This window comes from Melanostigma gelatinosum, assembly GCF_949748355.1.
Source record: "Melanostigma gelatinosum genome assembly, chromosome: 10".
Lineage (NCBI taxonomy): Eukaryota > Metazoa > Chordata > Actinopteri > Perciformes > Zoarcidae > Melanostigma > Melanostigma gelatinosum.
The window spans coordinates 20,365,794-20,386,560 of record NC_136643.1 but is presented as its reverse complement, the minus strand read 5'-3'; the positions used below and the strand labels follow the sequence as shown (position 1 = coordinate 20,386,560).

Genomic DNA, 20,767 nt, shown 5'->3' with positions numbered 1-20,767 from the left:
TACTGCCTCTCCTAATCTCTGACAAACACGTTTGTTCAAATCAATAGTCTTTTACTTTTTTTGTTGCGAAGACAACATTGATTGCCAGGAGTCCCTTGTGCTCAATTCCACTATACTCGCACTCCTCATTATTGTTTCAATTAGGCATTCTCCAGAGACCTTATTGGGGGTGGCATTAAAAAGCGCTGACCTCCTGCGGTGCATTGAAACACCGGATGTTTGGCAGAACAACCTTTGACACCAACTTTATTCAGGTCTAAATGTAGAAGAGCCTTCCAAACAAGTGGATTAAGCAGGAGGGGGGCTGTCTGCTGGAAGCGCAGGGATGACCGGGGGAAGTTGCGACTCACGCCAGTGAGGAGGAAATAATAAGAATGTTACCTTCTCGTGAATTATTAAGTACACTGTGCCTATTTTAGTCCGGCTGAAAATGCTGCATTTTCATCTGTTGGTCGATGGCAGTGTGCACGGTTTTTATTTTATTTGACAGCTGTATTACTGCTGATAAGCGAGACTGTGTGAGCTGATCAAGTAGTGAGACAAGCGTTCAGAGCAGTAGCAGCAGCGCTCTAGTCACTCGGAGCCGTGGCGGCAGCAGCAGCAGCAGTAGCAGCACTATCAGTCACAGCAGAGGCAGCAACGGCAGCAGCAGCAGCAGCAGCATCAGCAGCAACAAACTCTCTCCTGTCTTTTTCTCTTCTTTCCGGAGTTGCTTCCTGCTCAGAGGACAAAAGCCAAGGAAGTAGGACAGAAGTGATCCGGGGCTGATAGCTGCCACCAAAAACAAAACCAAAACGCAGACCTGGCTGCCCCCATGCCTATCGAATTTGTTTGCAAAATCAAATTTGCAGAGGAGGATGAGAAGCAGAAAAGCAAGCAGGATGGGGACAAGGAGAGCCTGATCGAGGAGAGCTGCACACCTCCGGCTAAGGACTTGGTCGGGTTTGCTAACTCCTGCTCTCTTCATGGGATTAACCACATCTTTGTCTCTGGTCGCCTGGGCATCCGGCAGACTCTCTGGGCTCTTGCCTTTCTGACTTCACTGGCACTGTTTCTATACCACGCGGCTAAGTGTGCCATCTCTTACCTGGAGCACCCTCATGTCACGTCTCTGAATGAAGAGGCGAGCCCAGAGATGGTTTTCCCCGCTGTGACCATCTGCAATATCAACCGCTTTCGCTTCTCCGCGCTCACCGATGCCGACATCTACCACCTGGCTAACTTGACAGGTCTGCCCCCCAAAAACAAGGATGGGCACAAACCGACTGATTTGATGTATCCTGCCCCTGACATGCAGGACATCTTCAACCGGACAGGACATCAGTTAGAAGAGATGCTCAAGAGCTGCAATTTCAGTGGACAGAACTGTTCAGCCAAGGACTTCTCCGTGGTGAGTGAAAAAGTTTCTCAAAGTTCTGTCTTTGTCAGACTCTTATCACATTATTTCATCGTTGTGTGTTGTCTTTATCAGAACTTACTTGTCGAAAGTAAAGTCACATTTTTACATTTTAGGAATCGTACGAACGCAACTTTACGAGACTCGTCTTGTTCACACAAAACTACCGATAAGCATAAAAGCAAAATGAATACTTCAAGGCAAGAGAAATTGAAATTCTCTTTGTGCGTGTACTCATCTCCAGGGGTCATGTGGTTCCCACGATACATTTCCGTACGCGAGGTTCATGACTTTGCCTCAGTCGTTGAGCTGCATTTCTTCTCACTAAGTTCTAGGCAGCAACAGTGCTTCTCTCCAGCCGTGTGTTTCAGCCCGTTTCCAGAATCTATTATGTCAAAAGAACAAAGGCTGCTACTGAAGAAGAGAGAGCTCTCATATGTGGTTGTATCCTTTTCCAAGGCAAACTGTGCTTTAATGCTGCTTCCAACTCCAGTAGCTGAGAGTGCATGGCAACAAAATTGTCATCGGAAATAGCCGAGTCTCTTCTTCCTCTCCTTTCCATCTCTCCCTGTCGCTCTCTCTTTCTGACATTGCAGAGCAGCTGCCTCTCTCTCTCTCTCTCTCTCTCTCTCTCTCTCTCTCTCTCTCTCTCTCTCTCTCTCTCTCTCTCTCTCTCTCTCTCTCTCTCTCTCTCTCTCTCTCTCTCTCTTACTCGCTCTCTCTCTCGTACCTACCAGGAGGGAAGGAGTAATGCTTCTTCAACACTGTATTTCAATCTTGCTGCTGTTAAGATTAAATATTTAAAGACAGACATACATGATTTTTGCATTAGGCAGATTGGCTAAAAGCAATGAAACAATTTCCAAGACAGACGGAAAGTGTGTGTGCGTGTGTGTGTGTGTGTGTGTGTGTGTGCGTGTGTGTGTGTGTGTGTGAGTATGAGCGCAGAGAGAGAGAGAGAGAAAGAGAGAGGGAAAGAGGGGGATCAGGTGAAAGTGTTCCTTGTGCTTGTGTTCTGTGCACTATTTATTAAAGGCACTGTCCTTGCAGGAGATGGATTCCCCCATCTCTCCTGCAGGAATAGGAATATGCAATTGCTTCAGCGATGATAAAGTGTGGGTGTCAAGTCTTAATAGGGTATGTTGAACATTGATATGCTCACCTTCCTGAGACCTAAAGATTCTGTGTTATCACATGGATGGCACTACATTACCTCTGATGTGCCAAATTACAGCAAAGAAATAATGACATTTCACTGCTTCTCATTTGGATTCTCTAATCGCGTATTGATGTATTAATTCATCTTTGCTGTCTGAAAGACAGCCCACATGGAGACTTAATAAAGTAAGTTGAGGATGGATCCCCCTTCAAAAAAATTCTCATTTGTTCTATCAGTCAAAAGGAAAGTCCATGTTCCAAAAGTTTGACAAAATTTAGTCTGAACCAATAACTTGACTAAAAGTTTATAATGTGCTTCTAGTGCGTTTGATGGCAATGTCCTATGACACTTTGACACTCAGTCCTCCCTGAGTACATTCATTAGCGGACAATTCTGACATCTTGGAAACGTCTGTCCCGTGTCAGTGCATGAAGCTTACTCCGACTTACTCCGACTCCTGGCGGGGAACAAAACTGTGAGTTCGTACAGGCAGGAAGGACCGGGGAGCTGTGGGACCAGACAGGAGAGCAGCATGCAAAGGCAACACAGCACAAACCCAGTCACACGCATTCACTCCTCTGCTCGTGCATTTGTGAGTGTGTATTTTGTAACTGCAAATTGCTCATCATCCGTTACAGCAAGGAAGCCATTACTACAGGTGGCGTGCTATTAATCACTTGTAAGCATGTACAAAGCCACATGCGCACACATACCAACATCTCGTGCGCACATTGGGCATTATTCGTGCTCTCGTGGGGCCCTCCTTCAGGATCGACTTCTTGTAATGTGTTTTTCTGTCGATTGATTATCCCAGGGGCTCCAGATGTTTCATTTTTTATAATAGCTACATGGATTTGGGGCTCTTGGGAAAAATGTATGATGAAATATAATTGAAATAATTTCCTGCATTTAAGCTTCTTCAGGAAAAAATACAATGTTCTGTGCAATATACCTCTAGTTAGCAATCTGTTTTATTGCATTTCAAGTGATTGCTCTTAATTAAACATACATGGTATGAATGGTAAATTTAGCCAAAACCCCACTCTCTGAAATGTGTGCAAAAAAATGCTTGAAAAACACCAAAGGGTGTGAATATTTTTTTTCCTTCTGTTTTTAAGTTATTAGTCTATTACGGACAATCATTAATTGGCTTCTGTGCATGCACTGTTTGAAAGATTTAAATAAATACAAGTCTCAGCGCCCGAACAAAATTGTCTGCGTGCTCTAATTTATGGAAGGAAAATACATAATCACGCAGCAGAGACATTTGTTTCCCCTTTTCAGCAGTGTGGACCGGCGTGATTATTTGACGTAGGTAATAAGGCCATTCTTTATAATTAAAGATTACATTATTGACTTGGATTAATCACAGAAGATAAAGCTAATTCAACCAGCCATGAATAAATAGATTATTTTTCTTCCAGGCTAACACTGAATAATTGTTCATCTATTGTGTTGTGCTGTCGCAGAGATGAGCAGCGAGCCCTTTGGCTTTTTTTTTTTTAAACAGAGCTCTGAATTGGTTTGCTCCGACTCTCAGCTGTGTTTGCTGCTGCATTATCAGATTTTGCTCTCAGCAAGGACAGATCCCTTCTGCATATATTCATGGAGATAACTGAACAGCTATAGGGTGGCATGCGAGATGAGCTGTGAAAACCTGGGTTAACGGGGACGAAACTGAGGGGCTCTACACACCTGCGATCTGTCGTTACACTGATTAGAGTCCCTGTTGTGTGTTTTAGAGATAATTGAAAGTTTAATAGTGTAAGCTATAGATGATGTTCGACCCCCCCCCCTCCCCTGTCCTTCATGCTGGAATTAAATCGTAAACCACATTAATGCAAATCAATACTGTGAAGAAATGGCACAAAAGTGACATTATTGTGAGTTGATCGCAACAAGGGTGGTTAATCAGAAAAACATCAAACATACCATGAGCAAAGGACAGCACTTATAATAAGCAAATTATTGATAAGAGCATGCGATTAAACCTAGAAGACTGTACATATAGAATAGCATTTAAGTGTTGTGTGTGTGTGTGTGTGTGTGTGTGTGTGTGTGTGTGTGTGTGTGTGTGTGTGTGTGTGTGTGTGAATTTGACCTATCGGGTTGGTACCAGCAATGCACAGCCGTCGATGTGCTATCATACCAAGATGAGTCACCAAACCTGCAACATGTCTGCTACAATGACCCGGCTTTGCTTCTACTGCAAAAACAAGCTCTATCATGCCGTGTTGAAGCCCTGCGCCATGTTTTTTTTTTTTCTACTTTCAGATGCAAGGTCACATCACTTGTCAGTCTCATACTCGGTGTGTGGTTTTCGAGCATCTGTAGAACTAAGTGCGATCGTCCCCGTATCAACGAGAAATATGTCCCGCTGGTTGTTTGCGAGTCCTGCGAAAACTCACATGCACAGGCTCTCGTTCTCAGCTCGATATAGATTTGTGAGTACGTGTGTGTGTCTGTGTGTGTAAAATTGACCCGTCTGCATGTGTAGATGACTGCGAGAGTGACGTCCACCTCCCCAAGTGGGTTTGCACACACCCTTTGACAGCATACCCTGCAGCCCGGGCCTGCCTTCCGCCCTGGTGGAGACCGCGGAGTGTGGGAGCGTGAAAGTGACTGGCTATCTGGACCTGCTTCGTCTCCAACAGCCTGTCAGTTAGCCGTCTATAGTTCCACTGCCGTGGGTGTCCCTGCAGCTTAGCGTGCTGTCAGATATCTGATCCATACACCCAACCCTGGAGGCCAGAACCCAGCATTACTACACCCCCACAACCTGGAAACAAAACAAACTATTGAGCTGTCTTTCATTGTTGTTTTGCCCTTTTTGCAAAATGCAAAAATAAATAACTGAACATTGATCCCGCATCTTTCAAGGCTTAAGGGAGGACTGCAGCTTTTACAACCCACTTCAGTCCCACTGCACTCCTTCCCCACCTTGTCCTCCTCCTCCTCCTATCAGAGGAAGATGAATTACAGTGCAATTGGTCGGCTGCACCTTCTGATATGCATCACCACTGTCTAATCAGATGAAACCCACCTGTGACCTGCCACTGGATAACACCAATATGCAAACAGTTTATATTTGGGAAGATTTAGCTTTTTTTATCACTCCCTGAGCCGGTTTTAAAGCTCTCACTGTGCCACAGTTTGGAGCGCTCGGTTTGGGGAGAATTGTCGGCTCAGAGACGGCTTTTAACTCAATGATAAAGGCTTCGGATGTTGTGGTACCGCCAACCCCCCTCCTCCAACCCCTGGGAGTATTTTGCTCACACAGACATTTGTCTCTTTCTGACAAGTTATACATCAAGCTGTTGGTAGTGTTAGTGTGGCTGCACGTGCACACACACACACACACACACATGCGATTTGAGTGCGTCTAGTGGAGATAGAATGCTTCCCCATATAAACACACTCAGGTTTCATCACAGATTGAGAGAGTTGGTTCGCAAGATTGATCATGACTCCTGACTGGGTGCCCCTCCCTCTCTCTGCAGGATCAATACATCCTTCAGTCAGATTGCTTTCCATGCCCTTCCTACTCCAAGCTTGGTGTGACTAATTATCTTGTGTCTGTGTTTTGGACCCAGTCTCAGCTGCATTTGTTAATGCTGCCAGAAAGTTGGTGAAGAATTTGATCTTTAGAGCAAGATATCTGTTTGTTTTAGCGGATATATCCCCAGCACAAATCAATCAACATACACTGTCTACCTTTTTCATAAAGGGCGCTGAAATTATCGAGCAACACGGGATGACTCCCAGTTTAAACTTTGTCGGGATGGGCATTTTAATGAAGGGGAATCAAATTTAAAGTCGGATCTAAAAGTTGAAATAAGGATTTTTCGCGTAGTTGATTGAAAAACAGCATTGTCTGAATTAGGATCCACCGAATAAAGAGCAAGATGGACTTTTGATGGAGATTGCACCCTTGGGCCTGATTAGGTTACACAGAAATTGAACAAACTCAAAGATTGCTGAATTTGAATTAGTTCTTGCAAATGAAAAGCGTGTTGCAGTGTCTTTGGGGCAATGACATGTTTGTAAGCTTCTCCCCGAGTTCCATATTGCACATGTTCTCCGCATCAACTCTGCTAATAAATTGTTGTGTGGCATTTACAATTTGGGTCTGTATTATGAGTTTGAAAGGTTTCATTTGCCTCAGCGACCCCAACAAACAAGTACATCTCAACCTGACTCAAAGCACTGCCCACAATACCGGTATCCTTTCCCCAGATCATTTAAAAAAGAACTCATAAATATTATCAGTGTGTTTTGGAAAATACTTTGATTTCTGTTTGAATGAAGCTAATACATTATCTAAGTAGTGTGTATGCAGTTTTTTCTTAAAGATATAGTAGACCAAAACTTAAAGCACCATTCCCATCCATCATAATAAAGACCTTTTTATTTGTTTTTTTTATTATTTACATTGATGATGAATAGCATTCACCGCTCAAGATGACTATGATTATGAAAGCCTTTGGCCGAGCACACTTTAGACGCACACTTTTCTTCTCAGCTGCCAATGTGAGCTTTTTATTTTGTCATGTTTCCCAGTCTCTGAATACATTCGTGGAAATTCCTCTAAAAAATTAACCAAGCTTGCTTTTAGGCCAACGCCACATAATGGGTTCGTGCTTCTTCATTCCCCTCGCTCGTATGGTTTAATTTATTTGGGAGAGATAGCGCATGCAGGAGGTGGACAAAAAAATAGAGACACCTTACAATGTAATTAAATGCAATAGTTTTATTTTTGCGTGAATGAAAACTTGAACTTCAATTGTTTATTAAAACTGATTATTTATCTTAAATGCCTATGAGCTGCACAGAAGGAATTTTAATGTACCACGTCACTCACAGAAGAAGTGCCCGTTTGAGATGATGGATTTCAGATGAGAGAGTGTGTGGGATCATTTTGGGAAGTCTGCAGAATACAAGAGAGCGAGAGAGAGAGAGAGAGAGAGAGAGAGAGAGAGAGAGAGAGAGAGAGAGAGAGAGAGAGAGCTGTGGTGACTGTTAAATCAGGGATGTCAACCAGATTATATGAAACCTTCAAAAGATATACGAAGCCAAGCTTGAACCAAAGTTAAAACACAGCAGAGTGCTTTGCCGGTTTGTTACATGTTTATTTCCAAATTAAGGTAAAGCTAACTAGAACATGTTTTTTTTCTATTTTTTCCTAAGGCCATTAAAATAAGGCAGAAAATACTGAACACAAACTCTGCGGGTAAGGCTGTGTCTGAGAGGTGTTATAACTGGTCTTCACTGCAAAAACACCATGACCACCTTACAATGCGTTTCGCTGTTCCCACTGCCTGCGTATATTCAATATTTTAAATAGATTTGAAATGTAGAAATCACGGCCAGTGTGACTTGGATGAAAATGTCAGTCGGCTAGAAATCAGCCGATGGAAACGACAACACAAATGTCATAGTGAATATTTACCCCTGGCAGAGTCTAAACATGAAGGCTTCGTCTGTCCGCTTGGCTGGACGCTAGGCCCTTATTCTGTATTATGTCTAATGTCAAACCCTTGCCTGCGCCCCTTGCTGCTTTTTGGAGTTTGTTACCACACACACTGCACACAGCTCTCACTAAATGGCGTATGAATGACTAATTGAATGAATAATTTTAAGTCATTTTTGGGTGCATCATTTTTGCTTTTGCTGCATGCATTATATTTGCTATTTGCGTGTCATTTGAACGGCATGTAGTCGGCACTGACTGCAATGCAAAAGCGTTCACAAAACTATGATGAGCCCTCAACAAGTGATGCCTTTAATGTGAGAGAGACTGCTTATGGCGGATGGGTGGGGAGTTGCATGGGTCAAACAAACACATCACTTTGAACCAGGTGACTGCTGTTTGAGACCCGCGTCCTGAATTGTTTTTTCTTTTTCTTTTTGAAGTTACGGGAGAAACCTTTTTTCTGCACTTATGTTGTAAACGTGCATATTTGACTTTTTAGTTTACGTAGCTATTTTATGCCCGACCACTTAAAATTTCAATTTTTATTTAAATGTTGTTGTTTTTTTTAAATGAATTTGTTCTTTTTTATTGTTTACCACTTTATAAACTGACACAAGCCTGAAATAGAACGTAGACATATGGATATTATCACTCTACATGCAAACCTCCACTATAACAGTGTAAATATACCTTTTTACCAACATACAATCACCTCCCTCCTCTCACACGTGTTATGTGCACTTCGTGCTTGAGGAATACATGTGCTGTAAATGTTTCACCTGATGTTGGCAGCTTCGTCGTCAGGCTCTGTCCGTGTTGACAAAAACACTTGACCTTCAGTTGCAGTGAAATGGCATCTGATTTAGCGCAGCCAGTTTGAATTGCCACCACTCATTTTGTCATCCAAGCGCTGCATTTCAGTTAGGAATTGTCGGAGCAAAATGCATTACAGTATAATGAAGCTTGCGTCAAGCAGGAAAGTCACGCCCATCACGAGCCCAGATATCATTTGGACGTATTATTATGCACTACAAATCTCTGAAGTGGCATTCATGCTGAAAACCATGATGACAGTGAGCGGAGCCGTGATGCACTGAGGTCTTCCAACATTAAAGATGATATTGTGGATTGCTTTATCATTATAAATATATAATGCAATGTTTCATTTATTTTTAGAAAGAAATACACTGTTGTTTCTGCTCATCCCTTTGTTTTCTTCATATGCTTCTCCTTCAGTTAACACGGGAGCCTTTTGTCCGGTGTAACGTCTCTCGGGCTCTATTTACCTACATTCCTCATGCCCCCTCCTCACGTGACAGCGAGCCACTGTTCGGCATGTTTGTTTAAACAAGCGTGTGACGCTAGTCATGTTCCCCAATGGTGTAGTCAAGATTAATTCAGTTTTTTCCTAATGCATGCTAATGAGAAAGTGTTGTGCATTTGATTGTCAATAAAGTGAAATACGGCCCTGCTCCCTAAATGCTGGCTCCGTTCAATAACCTATTAAAGTTGAATCACAGATAACTTGGCGCACATCAGGAAAGCAATCTGAAATTTGTGCTGACATTGATCCAGCAGGAAGGAGACCTATTGCTCCGATTAACACTGTTGCCCCAGGAGAGGAGTCCCTTGGCCATTAATAGCCTAATGTCCGAGATTTTACTTAGACCACATAAAATGCTTTTATTTATGAGACACATTGGGGCAAAACAACATGGACATTGTACAACAGTAAGAACCTTCTTAACCATCTCTGGGAGCTGTTTGTTGATCACAGTGTGTTTCATTTCCAGGTGATATTCAAGCCCACACTTTTCGATGTGTCAATGTAACATGATTTGCTGATTGTACTATGTGGTTAAGGCAAATGTAGTATCGACTTATGATACAGTAAAAGCCAGAGTCAATGTGTATTAACGTAAAGGTAATAGTCAATGTTATGAATGTTTAATAAGCAGTGTTGCACCAAATTATTCCAAAGATAATTGTTAAAGTTAACTAAAATAAGTTTGCCCTTTGTGGCATAGAGAGGTCTGTCATCTAACACATTATTAATGAATAAACATGATTTTCTTTTTTGCTACGTTCATCCTGCCGATGTGGCATTTGATGTGCCCTTAACATCAGATGGAGCATTTGAAGTTAGGAGGTTTGAGTTCCTAGTTTCTTGCACTTTCGGTGTCATCTCAAAATGAGTTAATGGTTGTCCTGGCACATTTGAAACCCTGCACAGGAACATCTGTAAAATGCCACGGACCCTTTCTAAATGTGCCAATTATTACCAGATGTCTGCTTGCTTCTGTAGTTTAATGCCAACTCATGGGAGGCTTCTATAATTAGACCCACTCAAACTGTGATTGTCTGATCTTAAAATGAGATGAAAAGCATTTATCATGCATCATGGCTGGAGAAGACAAATAGTTCATCCATTAAACAACCCCCCCCCCCCCCCCCCTCAAGAACTTGGAATGAGAAAATTACAGATCTTTTCAAAATTGCGGTCTCATCCATTTAATTACAATTCACTGTGATAAGGGCAACTCCTTAGAATAAATATGATCAGTAATGAGGTATGACATCGCTGTTTACGCCTGTCCTTGACATTCACTTTGAGAATAAGGAAAGGGGGCAGCGGCATCTTTCTAAACAGATCTTGAAAGTCCACGGAAGGGATAAATGTCAGCGGGCTTCACTCACGAATCACTGTGCCTTTTTTCTTCCTCTCTGACCTTCGCTCTTTCTGCTCTAAAAAGAATTAGCAGGATAACAATAAATAATTGACGTGTACCATGATGAAAGTTATCCCCAGAGACAGACTGAACATCCGTGAAAGCATGCCCTTAAACTGACAACTAATTTGTATGTTTAGGTAATGATTAATAATTAATTAGAATGACATTGAGGGACTTCTGCGACAACTGGATCAATTACCAAGCTTCACCGTAAACCAAGTAAGTCTGAGACTCTCACCCACCCCGCCTAAATCCATTGTGTGTTGAATATCAGTGTAATCTAATTGGTGTCATCGTATCTCTCTTGGCACGAGCTTCGCCTAAGGGTATCATTCGGCTGCTCCAGTGGAAGTGCACCGTGAACAAATCAGTAGATGTAGTGGGCATGATTATGTTACGATTACAACCGGAGAGAGCCTTGTAAAGCCTGGAAATAAAAGGTGATTTGAAGAGAGAGTTGCCACACCTCTTGGCACATGTGCCTTCAGCTGAAACAGCTCAGTAGGAAACAGAGCGGTCAGTGAGATTGGCTGCAGCCCCGCTTTGGGACCAGCTGGCTTGAGAGCAGAATTAGAGCCCCCCCCCCTGTTTCCACCTGCTGTATGAGGCTCAAGTGCTCCAAATCGAGCCATTATTTGCTTCATTTCCTTACTGCTTGACTGCTTGGCTTTGAAAAGTAAGTTTGTATTAATTCAATCACTACATTCCAGGTGATGAATATGCAAATGAGCTTTTACCAGAATAACAACAGGAGCAGAGTGTCAACATTAATTTGACTCATCAAATATCCTTTTCAATATGACCACAACAAAGCTGGTTCTCTTTCTTAAGCCTCTGAATAATTGAACTTACAACTCTTATTATTCAGTTATGAGGTGAAAAATGGATCAGAACTGATCCTCATGGAGCTTATAATGATACTCGGAAGAGGTCCCCTTTTAACGGTGCCTCTTTCTCATGCAGGTTATGCAGGACTATGGCCTGATCTCACCAGACATCGCCTGTATACAGAGTAGATGCCACTGAATAAATAAAACCCTCACCCCTCCTAACACCACCGTAAGATGCCAGGATTAGCATCTCATTAGACAGTACTTGCGCTGGTGGTTTGTGGACAAAAGAGTGAGAAGCAGAGCAAAAGAGGGACTGTTTGAGGTCCTTTCCCTGTATGTGGAAGAGATTTAGGTTTCTTTCCCTTCCCTGGAGAGTTCATTTTGTAAATGTAGAGAGTGCAGCCTCATTTTTATTGGAAAATATCTGCCTTTTTTGTGGGTAACTGTGAGCTTGTTATGAGGCATGGTCACCTGCTCTGTTACACAAGCTGTATTATTACAGAATACTGGGCTAGAGATTGGTTGGAGGTACAGACAAGTTTACAGAGGCAAAAATTCACCCGTGTAATACTCTTTAAAGTGTAGCATTATTGCTGAAATCCGTACACCCAGGAAGACAGTGCAATCTAAAGAATACTTGCACTGAAAGACTTGGTGACAGTTTGCTTCTGAGATAAATTGGCCTCAGCAAAAGTGTCTCCTGCTGGTGGACCTGTCTGTGTTATCTGCGCCACAAACATGCAATTTCCCCTTGATTGTGCTCCCCACGGATAAGTAAACACATTCAGCAGAGCAGTAAACTACAAAAGACAAGAGTCCAAAAAACAGTGGTAATAATCTGTCTGAGGAGACAAACTCAAAGATTTTTAGATATTCGGATTGTCAGCCTGCAGTTAACATTTGGTCTCTTTTGGGGCATCTATTCATTAAGATAGAACTTGGATGTCAGTTTGTTCTTCTTGCATGACTCCACAATGTGAAGCAAAACCTTTATATGCACTCTGATTTCCTAGATGTCTCTGGGAGATGTTCCATCACTGACAGATATGAATGAAATATGAAACGCCTGGAAAGCCTGCACTATGTCCCACACCACCACCTCAATTTAGCCCTACAAACAGCACTTTTGCAGCATTGTGTAGCTCGGTTTTTGTTACAGACTTGCATGCAACAAAGCTTAAAAAGAAGGTTAATGTTGATATTTGAATGGCATTCCCAGGTGTGCAGTGTGGCAAGTTGAACGAGACAGTTTTTATTCCCATTCGGATTGTGATACATTTCCATATCTAAGGTAAAATAATATGGCATATATAAGCTCGAAATGGAGGTTGAAGTCTGGATGTTGGCAGTGGTGTGTTTACTTCTGGCTGTTGATAGTGCCGTAATCTCTTCCCAACTTTGAGGACTGTTCCTCGTTAGTGTGCAACACTAATCGTAAAAATCTTCATGTCACTATGAGCAGAGCAAGAAGTCATACTGTGAAAGTTAAAACGCCTCGCTCTGCCTTGTCATTGTGACAAGTAGGCAGTGTCAGAAATTTACTTTTAAAAGCTCACTGCCAAGGGCTGTAAACTAAAAAAAATTACCTGCCAAGAATACCGCCCTTTATCAGCCAATGTATTTTTTTAATAGAAAAATGTCGCTACACGTTCAGAGGATTTTCTGAATGGAGTCAGGTACTGCATGTGGATTAGGTTTAATACTCCCTTGCCATACTCTTTTAATGTTTCAGACCCAATATGTACAGTTTGATCCCAGTGGAATAGGGTCAAACTAAAGGTGACACTGATTTCATTAACCATCCAGACAGTCGTACTTAATGCTTTGCTGAACAGTTGGCTTTCAGATGGCTGGATTTGTTGAAATGTTTCGTAAGTATATTTAACTGCAATAAACATTGAGCCTCTCTTCCTACTGAGAGGCTAGAGAGGTTGTATTTTTTTACAAGCCACATAGTGAACAACTCATTTCATATTTTTGAAGCTGATACAAAAGGGCTTAGACACAAGCAAAGCCCATTGGAAAAAACAGCAATGGACTACAATATGTGCACCATTGTGTGTGTGTATATAAAAACCATATGTAGCATCATTTGAACTGGCATATGACCTATATACCAGGAGTCATCAACCTTTTTCGATATGAAGCACCATTTATGAATTTGCTTGTAAATCAGTGAACCACATCAACATGAAAGTCTGTATTAGTTGTGTTGTGACACCACATCAAAATTAAAATCTCCATATTTTGATAAATAAATAGATAAAGTGATCTGTAATTGTATTGCATCCATATAACGTGCATAGTAGCAACATGTAAATATTTATATTTTCTCCTATTGTAATTATATATGAGAGCACATACAAGAAGGCTGCAATCCTTGTTTATACGTTCGCATCTGATTTGAAATCATTAACCCTTCCAGCATTCCTCCAATGTTTTTTCTATCAGCAATGAACTGCAAAGAAGGCAGCGACTATACTAGCCAATCAGAGGCTGAATAGGACGGGGTTTTTTCGGAATGCAGGTGAGGAAGAAAATCAATCAAACTGCCGTAAATAACAGGCGGCACAACTGCCATTGGCTGTGTAAGAGGTCATTTGGCATGCAGATGAGGAGGCACTTCAACATTTCTAGAAAACTCTCTTGCACACTTATTGCTAGTGTGCCATTGGTTAAGATACTGTGAACACCACATCACCTACTCTACCTTACTTTTACAGAGTACAAATGATACATTGTTGTCCTTGAGTTCTTGTCGATGTTGGGGCCACAGTGACTTATTAGACACCAAGTCAGGTGAACATGAATTCACATGGATTGACAGATAACTCGTTCACTGCACAGGTTTGGTGGCTTGTCGTCCTGCATCATCAACATCACATGGACCTGCAGGGGGAAATAGACGGTTGTGCTGCACTTCACTGTGCTCTATGGCTTTATACATCTTCTAGGGTGTCACAGTAGAGCTCACGAAGAAACTGTTGGTCATGAAATGAGACCGCAACTCAACTTCACACGTCGGTCAGAATAGATCGTCTTCTGCTGTAATATTATACATTGTATTCACAATCAAAATGTAACCGATTCTTTTTCTTGATGAGAAACCGATTGCACCAACGAGTCCTCGTATCTAAACACTAACATGCTATGTGTCAGTCCATTCCAACGTGAGGCTGTGTTTACCATTAAAACAACAGGTGCTGTGTCAATACCTAAAACAACCTACTGTTTGTTCCTCGTGGTTGAATTGGTGGTGAATTCTGACTGTGAAGTTAGGGCAATGGACCTCTCGGAATCAACGAGGAAGTAACATAATGGTGTTATCGCATCACAAAAACTTTAGGACGAGGAGTTCTAGACGGGCGATATACGCTAGTTACATGCATAGTGTCTTTCCACAATAGACTTCCATCTTCACTGGAAGTTTAGCAACACAACCACTCCTTTATGAAACAAGCATCTATTCTAAGAGCATAAACCAGAGCAAAAGCACAGTGCAGAAACAAACGAATACCATAAAATGCAACAAACCAGTATGAATACAATAAGTGCTGAGTGGAATAGCAATAGCAGCGGCAGGTCAGAAAATGTCTACGAATAATAACGGTCATTTGTAAATGTTTTGGCAGCCACTGACTGAGAAAGGAACACCAGATAGACACCACTCACATGGGGCACTGTGAGAAACAACAAGCAGATCCATCAGTGTGCAAAAGTGGATATAATTGCCATCGCAGATAGAAATCTAGGAAGTTGCCAGCCTCCTAATTCTAACGGTGCAGCCTTATCGGCTGATATTTTTATCATCGCTGATGTGTAGATAATAATGGAGTTCTTTGCTTGTTTACGCTCTGATTACTAGTAAAGATGAAGTTACCAGGGGGATGCATTATTGTCGTAATGTATAAGGAAAGAAAAATAAAATGATCATAAAATGGAAAAGTGGTGGGAGGCATTGTTATTCTCTCCCAAGTCGTGTAATTTCTATTTCAGATCTGCAGGGACAGAGAGAAAATAACCCAAAAATCCATCAATCTATCATCTATCTTGGCCCAGCACATGGAGCCTGGATTTGCCCTCTGTATTCTATCTTCCAGATTACAACAGGTACAGCAGCCTGTCCACCGCCCACCACTCAGCTGAAGCCTTTTGTTGGGCCTGTGGGACGTGGCGCGCTGCCGACGATCCTGAGATGTTGCTGGAAGTTTAATCCCCACACTGTGAGAAATGAGGTTCTCCTGCTCTCCCTCTTGCTCTTGCAACTTTGATCAATCCCTAATGTGATTAGGCAGTGACCCTGACATGACTGGCCCAGGAACTTGTAAAATAAGCACAGGGAGGGGATGTGATCTGACCAGTAAACCAGGAGAAGAAAGGAATTATTCTGAAGGTGTCTTTTCTCTGTTGCTTCTCTGCCTTGTGGGTAATAAAGGTTTCATGTATTCGTTTTACCCCGGCAAAAAATTGCGTTCTATAATGACCTGACATTTCTTTTTTAAAACCAGCCAAGATGCTCATGATTTGAATGTTAACCAGGGCTCTACTTGATGTAAAGTGCAGTCCACTGGGAGGAAGCTTCTTTTGAATTCTACAGGATCTTGGCTCCTCTCAGTGGAGTCTTCATAGAAAATTAATGTAAATCTTCCGCTGCCTGTATTACGAAGCAAAGTGTTTCTGTACACATCCCGTCATTGCAGTATATGTGCGTAAATACCATATTCCAGTTTTTCTCACGATACTGCGGCTGGTCTACATCTCGTGTTCAGAATCATGCACTGAGCCTGTTTACTGTGTCGTGTACTGGACTACTCCCGTATGTGCTGCACATTATTCTTGCCGTCATCTCACTGATGATGTGTGTGTGTGGGTGTGTGGGGGGGGGGGGGGGGGGGGGGCTGCCTTTCCTTCAGAGGCCAAATGTGTCAAGTCTCGATATATTAACTTCACTCTAATGGACTTTATCAGCCATAGTGCAGAAAGTCATGGAGATTACAGCGAGAGGGAGTGGATGTTTGATTATTTTTGCATTCTGTTTTGTACCCCGCAGCATGAGGATGCTTAAAATGCCCTTTAGAATCCATTGAATATGGCATTATACTTTATATTCAGGTACCTGCATTTGTTTTTCGACTGATACAGAGGCTGGCCACAACCACGTAATCCTCACTTGTAATGAGTTCACAGTAACTCAAGACTATGTTTTCTCAACGTTTCATATTCATGTTTCAACTATTTGTTGTACTCCGAAGGTGTGTGCAAATGTTCAAAGTAAGGAATTGGAAGCCATTGACATTAGAGAAACATATCTGACATGTACACCATGTTTTCAATCAGTATTCTAGTCAGATACAGGTATGAAGATCCACCTACGCATTGTGTATTCCTTGCTTGCGTTGGCAAACCCAAAGGGGACAATGTCATAGAAAGAGACAGAATGTGAAAGATGTCCTGTACAATTGGCAGTGAGATGGAAAAGGATGCTGCACCACAAGGGATCGTTTGCCATTAGTCTAGGATGAGGGAGCTGGTGTAGAATGGAAATAGACTGATTTACAGACATGATGGTGCTTTGGATCAAGAAAAATGTGTCGAATCACTCACGTTGTTGATTTCATTAAACGTTTACTTTTGATAAAATATGAGGGAAATGAGCTGATGCGTATATATTGTCTTACAGGCACTGTGACTGGGTGTGGATGAGGATATGATACAGCTTTATAATGTACTTTAACACAACCTGCATACATTATATATACCCATTTAAGATTTGATGGAGTTTGAGTTACTCCACAGTGTGACTCACTCTCACATCAGGGTTTGAGTCAATTCAATTGAAATCAAACATTGCATATCTATGACTCATATTAACAGCAACCAATAGAGGAACACTGACATGCTTCTCGTACTGCATCCTTCCCATCGATTAAGTTACAGTAGCCTAGCATGCCAATTATGTCCATTAGGTTGTACCATGCTACAACAAAGCACAGGAACCCTGGAGGCACGGGCAGCCCAAAGATACTGCCTGTCTGACCGCATCGCGACTGCCTCCACATTCGACAGCATCATTCAAGGCCGCGTGCAGCGAGACAGGAACATAAACTAACACTGATGCCTGCTTGGTGGCCTTGACAGATCGGGTAATAAATATATCATTTGAGCAAGCATTTCATTTCTTTGCCTCGCCTATCTTACGATTGTTTTGTTTTTTTCTGGCCAGTAAATGTAACGACCACAAATTGAGTCAATTACAATGAATATCACCAGTTCAATGTAAGTATCTCCAGCGCTAAGCGCTCATCGTGCTGGGGTGTTTTGCGATGTACTTGCCAGAGTTCACTTCTCAAGTTCATGTTTAGGCCAGTACTTTGTGCAGAGGCTATTTTTGTAGCATTTCCTATATTGCTTTCTGCAGTTCCTGGATAGAAACAGCTGTACCACCATCACATAAACAGTATATTGAAGAGGGGATGGCACATTTCACCAAAATGCCTCCAGGCATTCAAATATGGTGACCAAGAGGTCATCAGCTTTTCTGCTGAAGAGGATCTTTGCATTGTATTCTGACTCATAAAGAAGATAGCGTTTAAATGGCCAGTGTTTAGGATTTGACGGCATCGAGCTGAAAGAGAACTACGGCGACCGACGTCTAGAGCCAGGGCTTTGACAGTTTTGGGCTAGAAAAATAGTGCCCACTCCTATATGTAGACATAAAAGACGAATTCTAAGGTAAAAACAAAACAATTTCAATCAATCAATCATTCTTTGGTCTGCAATCAGGTGATTTATATTGTATTATTTCTACCAATAGATCCCTATAAATGCTTCACACTGGCCCTTTAAGTAATGCAAATGCTAGAGTTGAAATGCAGAATAAGATATTGGTAGCCTGTTTTAAGGCAGCCATTCTAAAAAGATCTGCAATCATAACAGAAAGGTTAACATGTTGGCTACTCACACTGTTTTGCATGGGTGCATACATCCCTGGCCTTTGAGTTAGACCTCCGTTTTTTTGTGGAAAAGAACAGAATCGTGGTGCTGGCTTGGTGCTTCTTTTAAAAGCCACTGATCTCACGTGCAAAAGACCAGACCCACACTTTTCATTACAGCAGGGCTTTTCAAGCTACTGTTGGCCGACAGTCAGACAAAATCAAGACAATGAATTCTGTCTTCACCCGTTCCTGTTTGCAATGTGGATAAACAGACAGCCATCACTGTCTTTTCAACATGTGATCATTCTCAGGCAGGTTTTAAAGTCTTTATTTTTTTTTAATATGATTTCATAGTGTGTTTATGAATTTGTATTCATGATGGACATTTCCATAATCCTGTACTCTGGAAGTCTAATATGTGTCGTGTATCAGATTTGACTGAGCTTTGACTCCAAGAAAGTGTATTTGCCGCCAATTGCAACTATCTGGAGTGCTAACAATTTTAATGTAATTAATGTAGCTAATTTCAGCAGCTGCAACTGCTAACCGTGTTGATAAGTGGACCAAACAACAATAACCAACTTCCCCTTGCTTTCAGAGCACCAGCATGCACCTGTCCCTTTAACCTGATGCAGCATTGTTGCATCATGGCTCCCCCCCCCTGCATTATTGAGGTGCCTTAGTTAGTGAGTAAATAAATAAAGGGTTTATTGTTTGGCAAATTAATATGTCAGACTTGATTTGTAAGACGTGGATCGCATGGGATCTTAAACTCGGTTCATATGGGGTCAATCATCTCTTTACCCTGTACACACTTCTATCTCTACACTTTTTCTGCTTTACTGCAGCGTTTTTACATGTTGGAGCTCTGGCCTCAAATATGAAACACAAAGCAGCACTTCACCCAAAATAGAAAGACAAACAAGTAGTGTACAACCCACACACAGTGGGCCAGACATCCCACCTTCTCCTGTGTTGGCCTTTTGCTTCTCTGTTCTTCAACATTATACACACAAACACACACACGTACACATATACCTGCTGTCCTTCCTACTGCATTGTGGACTAGTATATCGACAGAGACCTCGAAGTAGATCTAAGGCGGTACCCCCCCCCCCCCCAAGGAAAGTCAATCAAAGCCTCCCAGTGGTGAGCCATTTCTCCAGGCCTGGCTGATCATTTTCTCTCTAATATCCCGAGTCCCGGCAGCACAGAAGCTGATCAATGTTGTTGAAAACAGAAAAACTGTCCATTCTGTCTGACAGCAGTGGGGGAAGTGAAAAACACACTGAATGATGACTTCGTAAATGAAAGCTGGGGTGGACTTGTGACACCCATGGTCTCCCCCCTCAAAATACGTTCCCTGTCTCCCTCATCACAAACGAATTAGCAATTCAGAGCGCGGCCCTGGGGTTGCCGAATGTTGATGTGGTTGCCCAGTGTGATGAAGGCTCACATTTGTTTCCTGTCACTGACCTGTCACTCACTCAGCAATTCGACCCCAAGGCAATGCTGATTTTAACCTCAAATAGTGGCAAAGACGTAAGCTGTGACCAAAGTAAGAGGGACAGAAAGAGAGAAAAAAAGAAGAGAGGAGGAATATTTACCAACCACACACCCTTCACCTTCATCCACACACCAAATAACACAGACGTTATACCGGCAAAGCTTTCAGGGAGAAATGCCCTTCACCAAAGTGGTGAGAGACGGGCGCTCTGTTTTTAGACATTAATATATGGGATCCATTTTTCTAATTAGCACTTCTAAAGCAGCCGAAAGTATTTTTCAAAATGTTCAGATCATATTTCCCAATGCATGGATCAGTTAGTTGTTTGAAGTGTCACCTTACTCGTGCTGCAGTAAGATGTACAGCTCTTTTAGCCTGATAGAAGATTCCTTTACCTTCTCGGGTGTGGAGGTGCACCACTCTTTTCAAAGGGAATTTACAGTAACATCGAGTTAAATGGCATTAAATGCTGTACATCACGGCGATCCAAAATACCAACAGCAGGTGTTAAATGAGATTCAGCGCGATGAAAGCTTGCGGATTGATGACGGTGGAAATAACGCCTTGTGTTATGTAGGGGGGTATTTTATATTCAGCACTCACAGATACTGTATGCCTTCAGCCTTACTGTATTTGCTCCAGTGAATGAATGTGGCTATTAGCCAGTTGTTTCAATTCAAAAGAAGGCTTTAGTTCACATGGCATGTTTTCATTTTTGTGCTATGACAATAA

General features: G+C 42.1%; 1 protein-coding gene across 1 annotated transcript in view; it reads left to right on the top strand.

Annotated features, from left to right (window-relative positions):
• Positions 1-799: 799 nt before the first annotated feature.
• asic4a (acid-sensing (proton-gated) ion channel family member 4a) overlaps positions 800-20,767 on the top strand; it is a gene marked incomplete at its 3' end in the record, with an annotated part of 65,735 nt that continues 45,767 nt past the window's right edge. Inside the window, exon 1 of the mRNA XM_079276358.1 lies at positions 800-1,390. Within this exon, the coding sequence (XP_079132484.1) occupies positions 815-1,390 (576 nt within the window). The 5' untranslated portion in view covers positions 800-814. The remainder of the gene's footprint in view (positions 1,391-20,767) is intronic.